Below are 13657 nucleotides of genomic sequence, written 5' to 3' on the forward strand. Positions count from 1 at the left end.
AGCCTGCAATTTTTACTGAGGTGTGGGACTTGGCCCTTAAATCAGTCTGGGCTGTCTCCAATGGGTGTGGGGTTGGGGCACATAACATTTGGGTCTTCCCTCAAGAAACATCCTGCTTCAAGAGGAACTGGGCATAGTGAACAAGGACAGCTTCAGAGGAGCCTGAGCAGCCACAGCATACACACGGGAAGCAGGACTAAGGATTCCATAGCCTTGCTTTGACAAGGGGACATCTGGGGACTGGACCTGAAATCCTCATGGCTTTTGCCCTAAGCCACAGTTGACCAAGCTCACCACTGCACACCTCTAGCAGGAGCTTACCCAAGCTGAGGCTTGTCAACATCGAAAGCAGGCTGGGGACTGTCCCTTTAGTAGGTAATTGCTTATCTGCTGCTTGGCACCTGTGGGTCCGGTGCTGGGAGTGCTAACCCTGACTGCATAAGATAAAATGCAGTAGAAAGCAGAGAAGCCTAGTGAGGAGAGCCCTCAGTCTTGGGAGGGTTCCTGAGTCTGAGCATAAAGACCTGAATTCATGATCCAGCCCTGCCCCCTATTAGCTCACTGTCCTTAAGCAAGTCTCTTAACCTTAGTCTTTGGATCTGTGAAGCCGGGACAACCATGCTGACCTTAGTGTTCTTATGACTATTAGACAAGATAACAGATATAAAATCTCTTTGGAAACTTCTGGATGCAGGGTTAACCTGAGGGGCAGTTACTAACAGTACTCCCTGGAGCACCTTGGTCTTCAGCAGCTTGGTGGGTCTGATAGCTTGCTGCCAGTCCTCATAGAAGACCACCCAGATGGGGGTGAGGGAAAGAAACCTATCCCTTATGCAGCCCGAAGCAAAATGAAAACATTATGGAATGTCTCTTAGTTACAGAAGAAAACATATTCCAAGCTCCCATTGAAAAACAAAATGTCAGTGGGTCAGAGATAAAAAAAAAAAAAAATCTCTTGGGAACCTCTTTATGGCCTGAGGACATAATTCTACATGAATGTTACTATTGATCCCCTTGTTACTGGCTCTGTCCAAGGCCTTTGGAGGCTTTGCTGATAACCAGGAGTCAAATGTACACAAGTATAGTTATATTTCATTAAAGGGAATGTAATTCAGGGTGTTGTGGCTGATAAATTACTTGCTACTTCCTCTGCTGTGAGATGCTACATCTACTGGAAGAAAATTTGCTAATATGGGAAGATGTGTGCAAATGTGTTTTCTGAGCCGAGGCAATAGGAAACATGGTTGTCCTGCTTTGAGCAGGGTTTCCTACCTGGTTTTGTGTATTTCTTCCTCAGTGTCACATCACAGATAGTGGTTATGTAAGGGATCCACTACTTTCAGTCCCAAGGAGGTCCTGAAGACCTGTGATTTCCCCAATTGTCGCTATGTTTACTTCTTAGTATTGCTTACCCTGTGCAAAGATTACTCCAGGCAGTAGTTTCCAGAGGCTCTGCTTACAACTCTGGGAGGCCACAAGGCAATCTTTATGCAACCCGACCTGCCCATCCTCCGCTCCTTGCCCAGGCCAAGAATAGTCAATGATCATGCTCTGGAAGAAACCCCACCTTGTCACTGGCTGCTCTGAGCCAAGGAAAGGAGGAGCAGAGCTGCAGGCACATGCAGGAGGCCAAGCAACAAAGCCCAGAGGAAGGCAGAGAGTGCCCTTCAAGTCAAGCACTTCCCTAGTTCTGGGCCTAGGGACTGTTGGTACTCAGAGAGGAGAGTGTTCTCCACTCCCCACACCCATGGGACTATATGCGCTGTGCATAGAAATGTGGATGCAGAGTTTGAGAATGACTATTGATATGATTTTAATGAATATGCACAAGTGTACATATGAGCCTATATGTGTATCACTGTCTCTGTGAGAATGGTTTTGTATGAATAAGCATATCTTCAGAGATATTCTCTCAAAATACAAATCTGATCTCTGCTGCAAATACATTGAATGTGCTTAGGGCAAAGACCCAAATTTTTAATGCAACTTAAAAGGCCCTTTATGTTCTACCCCTTTCTTGCATGTTTACCCCAATGTGCCCCTCCTCCTTATACACCAGCTACACAGACTTTTGCTTAAGTCTTTCTTACTCAGGAAGTTTTCTTTCACCAGAGGACATTTGCATATGCTTTTCTCCCCACGTAGAATTGGCGTGTTCCTTACTGTTTTCCTTTTCTAGGAGTTAGCAAGTCATCCTTCAGTTCTTTGCTGAAATTTCACTTCTCTGGGGGAACTTTCATTGACTGCTCAGAATTAGTCAGGTTCCCTCAAAACATCCTGTATCTCTTTCATAGCTCCCACCCCAGTTGCAACTTTGTGTAGATTTTTTTAATATAGCTTTTTTAAAAATTCATTTCTATTACTTGCAAACTTAGGGTAAAGATAAACTGTTTTCATTCACCTACTGATCTTCAGTATCTAACAGTCCTTGGTGCATAATAAGAAGTCAGTGGACATGTACTGAACCAAGGGCATACACACATACATAAGGACAGGGGTCAGCATGTGAGCCCGTGTGTACTCAGGGAGAAGAATGGCCACAACAACATGACATTGTATGCTTGCTCAGGTGGAGCATACAAAAGCATGCCTAAGAATCCCTATGTGTCTTTGTACCTAGGGGAGGATATTTGGGTCTGAGTGTGTCTGTGTTCTACATTTGTGTACACATTCAAAAGAATCTAGATGTGCACAAATGCCTATGTGAAGTGTTTTGGAACTGTTCTTATGCAGGCAGAGTCATCTGTATTAGTGTATTTTCTGTTGCTATGACAGAACACTGGAGACTGGGTCATTTATGAAGAAAAGAGGTTTATTTGGCTCATGGCTCTGGAGATTGGAAAATCCAAGATTAGTTGGCTGCATCTGCTGAGGGTCTTGTGGTGGTTCAACTCATGGTGAAAAGGAATAGGGAAATTAGGTAAGTGGAGCAAGAAAAAAGAAAACAAAGAACAAAACAAAACAAACCAAAAACCAGAGGGGCTGCCTCACTTTATAGAAGCATGTGCTCATGAAAATATCCACTCTCTCAGGAAAAGCATTAATGCTCTTTTAACAATATAATTATAACTGATTACAAGCCCCACCTCCCACCACCACCACAATGGCAGTCAAATTTCAACATGAGCTTTGGAGGGCCCAAATGATATAGAAACAAGAGGAGCATCCGTGTAAGAGTCTGTGTGTGTTTGTTTCGGGTGTGTGCGTCTGTGGGGGGTGTGTATATGTGTGAGTCATGCTATTCTCTGCAAGCAGGCGGGTCCCCTACAGATTTCTCAGTAGGAGGGTTTATGTACATTCAGAAAATTGATTCATACAAACCTTAGCATGATTCGACTAGCCCAAGCAGACTGCAGTGAGGAAGGAGCCCCGGACTAGGAAGCTACCACCAGGGCAAATTTTTTCTCCTTCCAGCTGCTACCACCTCACCTACATACAGAAGATTGGGGACAAGGTGACAAGGCTGTTATTGGAGGTGATTAGCTGATTAGATGCCATGTGGTGATAAAACTCATTTTCATTTAAGTGCCAGTTGCTCGAGGCACTTTATTATCATCTTCCTCTTTTATACATATATATATATATATGCTATTATTTACAAATTGTTTTCATCTACATTGTTTTACTGGATAACACAAGAAAATTGGGATTCTGTTTATTTGCCAGAATGACTGTGCAAATGTGTACAGGGTCAGTTTTTACATGAGAACCTGTGGTGCTCTGGAGTGGGAAGGAGAGGGGACATCACTGTGATCTCCAGGCCTCCAACTTGTGGTCTATGGGACACCTGGTACAGAACCCTTCAGGAAGGTGAGGCAAAAATACAATTTTTGGCCTCTAATTACAGTCTTGGTAGGTCAGCATCTCACAGGGATGTGGAGTTAGGGACCGGCATTTTCTCAGAAGTTCCCCTCAAATCATTTTTGTGATTTTTAAGCTTTGGGGCCCACTGCAATAAAATAAAATAATGTTGAGAAATTCATGCCAAAACTGACACCATTAACTCTATAGAAAAACATGCCTGAGGCTGATACCTTCTGTGTTTTAGGTACATAAAGGTGTGCCAAGTAGAAGTGAGCCTTTGAATTTAGAGTGACACTGTGGGAAATGAAAGAGGAAACAAAGCCTGTTTGTGAGCAGAACGAACTTATTGTTGTAATATATGTCACGAGAACTCAGTCACAAAAAGAAAAAAGAAGCATAAACCAAACCAAAATCCCACCAAGAGATGCTCAGGGTGATCTGTAATATTTATAAATATCAAAAGAGATTTTTCTTGGGAGAAGCACTAGGTAGTAGACTACACAGAAAACTGGGACAATGAAGAAAGTCCCCACACAAAGGCAGCTGTGGCTTTGGGGCACAGCATTAGGTTGCAAAACCAATATGGTGTGGGTAAAAAGCAAGCAAGAATTCCCTAGGATTCCATTTTTGCTGTGTCATGGGTGTTGTTGTGACTTAAAAACTGTTTTCTCTTCTTGGATAAGAGCACATTTCGTAACTCCAGTCCTCCTCTCACAGCACTGGAACAAACAAACAAACAAACAATAAACAAGCAACAGGCCAGGAAAGACTGTCCTCTTTTGGCCTTTCACCACCTTGTGAAGTGACCCCAGCTGCTGCGAGCTTGGTTCACCGCCAGTGCACCAAGGAGTTGCAGCTCTGTTGTGGCCTGCCCTGCCCTCATACTTTCTGATGAGGAACCTCAGATGCTGGCACAGACCTGGGCTGAGAAATGAGAAGAGCTCCCGATTTCTAGATGTCAAGAGCTTCCTGACTTGAACATGGTGAGTTGACTCAGAGAAAACCAGTGTACTGCTACCCTGCTACCAGCACCTCCCTCTGTCCTCCTACCTGGCAGGGGTCCTTCACTCTAGCTGTGCCTGGATGATGGTGAGTGGCACTGATACAGACCCACAGGGCAGTCTGCTTTCCTGGTTTATACCTAATCACACCTACCTGGGTGGCATTGGTTTGCCCCTTAGTTCTAAAGTTCAAAAATTAATCTGTGCCTTCAAAAATAATCCCTGGAGAATAGGGATAACATGAAACTATTGAAATGTCCTCTCAACTTTCCCCCACCCCTTCTTTCTTCCCTGTTTCTCTTCAGGGGTGAGATGATAGTATCGTAGTGGCAAAGCACATGGGCTCTGGTTTCACTCCATGAGTTGCGTGATCTTTGACAATTTAACCTCTTCAAGTCTCAGTTTCCTTATTTTTAAAATGAAAGTAAACATAACAGTACTATTTCATAGAGTTGTTGCAAGTGCATATAATGAGACTTGTCAAAGGCACTGCTTGGCCCCTAGGCAGCACTTTGCAGCTATGAGCCATTACCAGGACCACAAGAGGTCCTCTATTGGAGTAGAAACCCACTCATGTGTTTTGCAGTTGGTAGATGTTGGTCACTATATGACTTAAATGGATTTATTTTAACACAAGTGAACAAAGCAAGGTTGGAAGCATTAAACAATGTGGAAAGAAGCCTGTCCTGAAAGTTCAGTGGTTAGTTTCCCATGCTCTGAATGCAGTTTAGGCAAGGCCCAGGTGCAGAAACAGTACTTTGAGCAAAGTAGTATAGAGACAGCCTTTCATCTACTAGCAAGGGTGGGGCTGGGGTCCAATTTGCTGAATTTACAAAGTTTGTACCTTTTTAAGCTTATTCCTCAAAATGTGGTCCATGGACACCTGCACTGGGGAAAACTCAGGGAATCTGCTACAGTGCTGATTGACTCCAACTGTCAGAGAGTGGAGATTCACTTGCATCTACACGTTGGGAATTACTGAATACGCTAAATCACCAGGCCAGTGGATCAACAGAAATTATGATTATCTGGGTCCTATTATATATGAAAACATTCGAGGGGCATTTGTGAAAGTATTAGCAGTAGATCCCAAAGAGCCCAAATAATCTAATTGCATTTTTATTTAAAAATATATTTATATATTTGTATAGGTACATTTTGAACAAAGATCAGAAGTTTATACATCAAACTCGGCAGTGATTTTCTCTATGTGGTAACATGATGTATGATTTAGCTCCTTTTGTGCTCTATGATAAGTATCTATTATGCTCTTAAAGAGGAAAAAGGGTGCCATTAAAATAAAAGTAATTCAGCCAGCTGTGTAGCAATAAAGACTTCCTGAAATCTTATAGAATTTAGGAGAAAGGAAGGAAACACGGAAACTCACATAAAGCGAAATACTTCTCTTTAGTGATGACAAAATGCCTGGAGAAGCCAGGTAGCCTGCTTCTTACTGTACTGTCAGTAGCTGGGCTACCATAGACTCTGGGCCTCCAGGCTTTCAGGCCAAAGGGCTTTGAAGTGTTTCGTGCTGGCCGAGGAGGACCTGCCTCCCTTCCTTCCGGCTCTGCAAGGGTGACGACCGGAAAGACCACAGGAAGTGCAATGATTCCAAGGGTGGAGAAGGATGTAATAGCCTTTGCAGAGAGGACTTTGCAGCTCTCATTATTCTCTCTTTGGGAGTTAGTAGGTCATTTGCAAAAGGCATGGGAAGAGCAGCTGATGAAAGGTCTAATGGTTTGGAAAACTGCTTAACCTTATTGCTCTATTTCTGGATGTTCCCCCATGGCCAAGGACTGTTCAGATCCTGATTTCCCCGGGAGGTTTCCCTATTAGGAATGCAGTGAAACCTCTGAAATTCAGAGGAATAGGAGAGAAGACCAGCTGGAAATAAGGAACAGTCTGGATACTTTTTAAGGACATTCAGGTCTATTACTTTCAAGAATACAGGATCAAGATATGGAAGGAGCCTAGTCCAGGTTCCTCCTCAGTGCGGGAGTCTTTGTGCTTCCTCCTGACAGGGATTCTTTTAGATGCTTCCAAAGACAGACTGCTTACTATCCTGACAGATAACCTATTCCATTCTTAAAAAAGTCCTCCTTCACCTAAGCTGGCATTTGCCTTCCTGTAAGGTTATGCTTATCTTCTGGTAGTCACTAAGAACTGGCATCTCCTTTTCCCCCAGATGGTCCTCAAATATTTGATATCAGTTACTATGCACTGAACAGTTCTTCACAGCATTCTCTTTTGCAACCTGATCAGCCTCAGAATATTCAACCATTGTTTATATGACAAATAGCATCAGATCTAACTAGAAATATGAGGCCATCTTTGATTAGTCTATATATTCACAGCTACATAAATTTAAATCTGAGCAGAGGTTGGAAATGACCTGTATTGGCCTCATTATTTTACAGATGAACATACTAAGATCCAATTTCAGAAAGAAAGAGAGATGGGGAGGGAGAAAGAGAGAAAGGGAGGGAGGGAGAGAGAGACAGAGACAGACAGAGAGACAGAGAGAAGGAAAGAAATAAGGAAAGAAAGAAAGAAAGAAAGAAGGAGATGGACAGACAGACAGGAAGAAGATTGCATTGATACCTGAACCCTAGTTGTATAACTTCCAATTTAGAGTTCCTTTCACCCTACCCCACATCCTATTATTCATAAACCACTAGCTTTTATCAAGTTCTTCAAAGTACTTGAAAAAGTTTGTTCTCTTAGGTATTTCAAAAATTCTCTCCTTCAAATTGTATTTGTGCTGTCAGTAAAGTAGGGATTAGTACAGAGCTGAATTTAGTAGAGGTTATACTGTCGATGAAAAGTATCCAAAGTGCATTAATCCTGCTTGCTCTCTGCTGTCAGAAAAGCGATTTCCTGGCCTTAGACTTCCAGCTCAAAGTGGACAGCACACGTACAGGGCCACCTAGGTCAAATTTTCCTAAGGTCCAGCCTCCCTTCAATTGCATTCAACTTCAGAATTGGGAGTGTGTCTGCCAGAATTCGGGGAAGGCTGTTTCAGCTTTACCCAGCTGTGTGTACTGTAGACTTTCATATCCTCTTTTCAACTTGGCCTGGTCCTCTGATAAAAAGATGAAGCAAAGACTCAGAGGAGCAAACTAGGCATTTCAGTGATTAGCTTCCTGTCCCAGTCCCCTGTCACCCTGCAGTCACATGCTTTGGAGGGAACATTCCTCCCTGCCCCAGACCACAGCCATCTCCCTTTTCTCTCAACAAGGTATTGCATTTCCAGTTCTACACTTGTGGCACACATGAGCAGCAGCCTCCCAGTCCTTCCTGCTCTGCATAATGCTAGCTGCACCCACCCTGGAATCACACAGACCTGTGTTCAAGTGTTGAGTGTGCAGCTAGCTGGCTGTGTGACTTTGGAAAGTTACTTAGCCTTTCCAACCAAGACGCAGTATGGGTATGTACCAATTCCCCAAGATAAATGTAATTATTCTATACTGCAGACACAGATAAAAAAGAAAAAATAATAATTAGCATAAAAGTAAAGTAAAATAAATACTACTTAAACTTTCCAAACCGCAGTTCCCTCATTTATCAGATGAAGACAATTATCCTACCCACATCGTAAGGTTGACATAGAACTGAAGATACCTAACATAGTCCCAACACACAGTTAGATTCCATATCAGGTGTCTGTTTAGTATTATTAATATTATGGTCCAGAAGGCAGAGGCTGAAACCTATACTTTTCTCATGCTGCACACAGCATGTGCCCTTGATTCTGGTCTAGGCTCTATTCAGCAGTAAGTTCCCCATGGAAAATATTCTAAGAACTGCGTGAGAAGGGCTCCTATGCCTAATCACCCCTTTTCCCAGATTCGATCCCCCAGTGACTAACTCGGCAGGCAGGCCCACCCTGTCCTGCCGCTCTTCACACCTGTCAGCTTGCATCTCAGAGTGGACTTCTCATTTGACAGACTCTGAGGACTTGTTGTCCAGGCAAAGAAAACTTTACAATGGATGATGAATACAACACAAACCTTATGTAACTAGCATGTCAGAAAACAGAGGGACAGAGGGAAACAGAGCTATGCAGAAGTAAAAAGTTTCTCAAGACCCTTAAAACTGATCAATGTTCTTATATTTAAAATATTCCAAAATTTTATGTGACTGTGGATGAACTCTTCTTTTTGGCAAAGGATCTGAATTAACATTCATAACTGATTTTTTTTATTGAAATTACATAAGATATTCATTTAGCTAATAGACTTTACATATAATACTGACTTTTTAATCAATAATATTTATTGTCTTTGGGACTTACAAATAATGACAAGTCTCCAATTTTTTTAAAAATTGAAGACTGTGGGAAATTTCTACCTAGAATGGTTTGAAATTCTTTCCATGTCATAAAGAGTTAAAAAGGGTCTCTCAGGGGCGGAGATTTAGCTCAGTGGTTCCGGTGCCTGCCTTGAAAGCGCAAGGTCAGAGTTCGATCCCCAGTACCAAAAAAAAGGGTCTCTCAATTTCCATAAAAGCAGAGGATATAGATTCTTGCTGAGTAAAACAAATAGTCACTATTGAAGATTATTTGTTCATTCTCTGAACTTTGTGTTAATGATCCAAAAGAAATAGAAATATCCCCCGAAATACATTTGCTATATTATAGCCCCTCCACAGTTGAGGATGAGGGCAAAAGAAATAGAAATATCCACTGAAATACACTTGCTATGTTACTGCCCCTCCACAGTCGAGGGTGAGGGCAGAATCCAGTAACAATGTGGTCCTGGTAGGCAGCAGGTCCCGGCCTGGGAGCTGGGTCCCCTCCTCTCAGTTCTACACAGCATCTGTGGTTACTTACCTGGGAGAGCTCATTCCCCTCACACCCTTCAGTCTCTTTAGGTGATGAGCTCTTCCAAATCCAAGATCCTGTGAGGCTCTGGGGAGTGCAAAGAAGCTGGCCAGCCATCTCTGCGGGTGAGCCCAGAGCAGCAGGAGGAGAATGTGACAGAAGGTATGAAAACCTTGAACAGATTGAGAAAGCACTGAATGACATTCACTTTCCAATTAGCTCTGGAGAGTTCCAAAAACAAGGGCCTATCCTTCTCCTGAGAGGTCAGTACCCACCCAAATGCCCCATCACTGAGCTGATGGGAAACAGGGAAGGGCAGTGCTTTTCTGGTTGGGGACCTTGGCTAGCATAGAAGGGAAGACAGAAATGGAGTCAGCTTCAAGAGAGAGTGAAATGGCAATGTACCCTGTGGGCTGATCCTTCCCAGTCTGGTGTTGCCAAGGAGGACGATCCACGCCATGAAACCTGGGCCAAGCTCTGGTTCAGACACACAGGCAAAAATAGAAAGGTGCTGCGAAAAGAAATGTGTTTACTTTTGTGATTTCCCTTCTGTGCCTCTTAACAGTATTCTAATCTCTTTGCAAACAGGCGGTGAGGACCTACAGCCTCGCCTGCGCTGATAAATCCTCCCAAACAACTCATATACAGACCTAAAATCTTCTTACTGCCATGATCTGGACAGCTGGAAAACAAGTTTAGAAGGCAGAATGATGGAGTACAAGGAGTGCTAGTCTAGCCTGTCACTAACTGGGTGAACTATGACAAATTCTTCTCTGAGACTCTCTAAAATACAGCACTTACATTAGCTTGAACATAAAACTTTGTTTAGAGCTTCAAAGTTTATATCAGTGGCTCTCTGCTAGGGACAATTGCATGCCTCAGGGGTATTTGGCAATATCTGAAGATATTTTTGGTTGTCATAACTTAGGGGTGCTTTTGGAATCTAATGGGTAGAGGCCAGAGGTGCTGCTAAGCATCTGACAATGCAACCCATGGGACTGGCTCCTACAACAAAGTGTTAACTGGTCCAAAATGCTAATAGTGCTGAGGATGAGAAAACCTGGTTTACACTGAAGGGGAGAGGAGAAAAGGGCCAGAACTGAAGAAGGGACAGTTAAAATCCTTTTTCTAGGTAATGAGGCCTTCACAAATAAAATGTTTGCTAGCTTTGTTTGCTCTTACCAGTGCCCTTTGATTTTCTCTAGGAATTATAGGGCTCTGTTTGGACAGCTTTTGCACAAGAACATCTTCCTCATCTGGAAAATGCCAAGTTCTGATGCAGTACAAAGGATTTTACCAAAGACACTGCAAAGGTATAATGTATATAATTATTAAACAAGTAGAACTGGTAGGTGGGTGGCAGGGGCACATAGAGGGACAAAACATATACCCAGAAGTCTGTTTGTATGAGTCAGGGTTTCTGAGGTAACAGGACAGAATAACAACTGTAGGATGAACCAAGCTATGCTGAGAGCAGGTGAGACGGATATGAGCACCAGTGTTGGAGAGATACAGATTCACAGCCATGAAAGGGTTAAACAATCAGTGTGTGTCATACTTGTGCCACTCCACACTAAGCCACTGGGCAGTGATTACAAATAGTTACCTGTGGCTTCCAGTGGGAGAAGCAAGGACACTCCAGTCAAGGGGTTTTGGAGAAACAGGTGCAATGAAGTCATGGTCAAACAATTTATTTACTGTAAACTTTAGACTTTGCTCAGGAAAACAACCGAAGCTGTCCCTCGTATCCCTGCCTACAGCAATAGGAGCGGGGGAAGAGTCCATGTTCACAGCTGAAAGGTCTGAGATACTCAGGATTCTCAAGTCCAAGGGTGCAGGAAGGAAAATCTCCTTCAGATACAAAATTACCAGCAGCAATACATTACCCCTAATACTTGACCAATGAGGTAGATACAGAAAAATCATCAAAACACACAGACTCAGGTCTTCTAGGATGAACATCCTTCAGACATAAACTTACAAGTTTAAGCAAAGGGGAACTGAACTGTACAAGAAACAAATAATAACTCAAATATGTTTTTTTATACAGCTTAAAAAAATAAAAAAAGGCAGAAGGATACCCTCCTCCTGCAACTCTCTATACAGTTTTATTCTAAATTTGTTACACTCAAGTTAAATAGTCTAGTGTTCTGTTGAGGGAAGGAAATCTTAGGAAGTAGAAAAACTGCACTAGAGCAGTGAGTCATTCGTACTACAATTCCTCCCTTGTGAATCAATGCTATCGCTAGGCACAGTACCTGGACAGGTCACAAAGTCTTCTGTGCCTGGGGGGTCCTCACACAGCAGTTCCCTTTCTTTCTCCTGCCCCTGGTGACACACACTCGGCTCCCCGGTGTAGTTCGTTTTGCCGTTGCTGTTGCTGGAGTAGCCATTCCCATAAGCCTTCAAAGAAGGCCTGCGCAGACACAGCAGCTCCTGGAAGGCAATCCTGAAATCTGGACTCCGGCAGTAGATGAGGGGATTAAAAGCAGAATTGACATAGCCCACCCAGTTTAGGAGGATGTAAACTTCCTTAGGGATGAGGTTGTCCCGAATGACATGCACAATGTTGACAATGAAGAAGGGCAGCCAGCAGAGGGTAAAAGTGCCCATGATGATGCCTAAGGTCTTGAGAGCTTTGTGTTCTTTCAAGTAGAACTTGGAAGACCTGCGAATTCCATGCCCACTCCTCCCATCCGGCTCCACCTGGCTGAGATTTTGAGTGTGGAATCGGCCCTCAGATCTGTCAATCTTTTGGAGCTGCCTTTTGGCCACTTGGAAGACCCTGGAGTAGACAAAGACCATGACCACCAGGGGTAAGTAGAAGGACACGATGGAGGAGGCAATGGCATAGGCTTGGTTCGTGAAGAAGTCACAGCAGGTCTCCTTGGCATAGCAGTTGATGGCTTCCTGGTGGGTGGCCCGGTACCAGTGCATCTGGATGGGCAAGAAGGACGTGAGTCCCGACACAACCCACACCATCAGGATGACCACCCGGGCCTTATTCTTGGTCAGCAGGCTCTGATACTTGAAAGGTGACGTAATGGCAAAGTATCGATCCACTGCGATCACGCACAAAGTCTCGATGCTGGCGGTGACGCACAACACATCAATGGAAGTCCAAAACTCGCACCAGAAGTTGCCAAAAGTCCACATTTTCATGAGGATGTGGCTGGCCCCAAATGGCACCACTGCGAGGCCCATGACTAGGTCGGCGCAGGCCAGTGAGGTGATGAAGTAGTTGGTGACCGTCTGCAGGCGCTCGAACTTGGCAATGGCCGTGATGACCAGCACGTTGCCAAACACAATGGCCAGGACGATGAGCGACATGACGATGGCCATGCCCACCACCCATGCCTCGTCCCGTTCCTGCGTGACGTTGCGGTCTGGCGCGTAGCTTGTGTTGGGCGCCAACAAGAAGTCGCTGCCGTTCCCAAGGTGCCCCATGGCGCGCAAGGGAGCAGGTGAGCACAGGGGCTGTCAGCAGAGCTGCCGCGCCTCAGCGGGCGCCCCTCCGGCGGGGCGCTGCGGGCCGCGGGTGGACGCCTAGAAGCCTCATTCAGCAGCCGTGGGGTGGCTGTGGATGGGCGCCTCCTGCATGCTCAGCTTGTGGGGTGTTCTGGGCTCGCGCTGCCTCCCGTTCCAGCTGGCGCCCTGAAGAAGCCGCCTTGGAGTGCGCTCTACCCGTTATGTGCACAGGACTTTAGAGGAACTGCCCTTCCGTGACGTGAGGTAACTTTCGGCCAATGGCGCTCCGGCAGCCCCGGAGGGGCGAGGCACCGCTCCCCTTCCCCGCCCCACCCTTGTCCGCCCCTCCAGGGGCTGGCCCGGGCGCGGCTGGCAGGCGGGCGGCCGCCACTCCCTACCGGCTGCCCTGGCTGGTCCTGGAGGGCTAAGGCTGGGGTTGCTGCTCTTAGGAGCCAGCCCAGGAGACTGGGCTCTTCCTTGACGCTACCTGCCCGCTCCGGGCACCTCTGTGGCTTGAGATCGCAGGGTAGAAGGCAGCTCAGGAGGACACTCATCCGCATTC

The 13657-nt window shown here is 45.0% G+C and overlaps 1 protein-coding gene across 4 annotated transcripts in view; it reads right to left on the reverse strand.

Moving 5' to 3' along the window:
- Adrb2 (adrenoceptor beta 2) overlaps window positions 1-13333 on the reverse strand; it is a 56095-nt gene extending 42762 nt beyond the window's left edge. For 2 of the 4 annotated variants that reach the window (XR_015438859.1, XR_015438858.1), the window contains exons 1-2: window positions 11886-13333; window positions 9637-10138 (exon numbers count right to left, since the gene is read on the reverse strand). Coding sequence is in view for 1 of the 4 variants with exons in the window: in XM_004854373.3 (XP_004854430.1) it covers window positions 11818-13074 (1257 nt within the window). In the remaining 3 variants the exon portion in view is untranslated. Of the gene's footprint in view, window positions 1-4232; window positions 10139-11302 lie in introns of those variants that run through there. The other 2 variants (XR_002398161.2, XM_004854373.3) reach the window with 2 other exon arrangements.
- Between the last annotated feature and the right edge of the window lie 324 nt (window positions 13334-13657).

The sequence above is a fragment of the Heterocephalus glaber genome, unplaced genomic scaffold, assembly GCF_053883595.1.
Source record: "Heterocephalus glaber isolate CG9 unplaced genomic scaffold, H.glaber_assembly_v1.0 deba00001463, whole genome shotgun sequence".
In the NCBI taxonomy this organism is placed as follows: Eukaryota; Metazoa; Chordata; class Mammalia; order Rodentia; family Bathyergidae; genus Heterocephalus; species Heterocephalus glaber.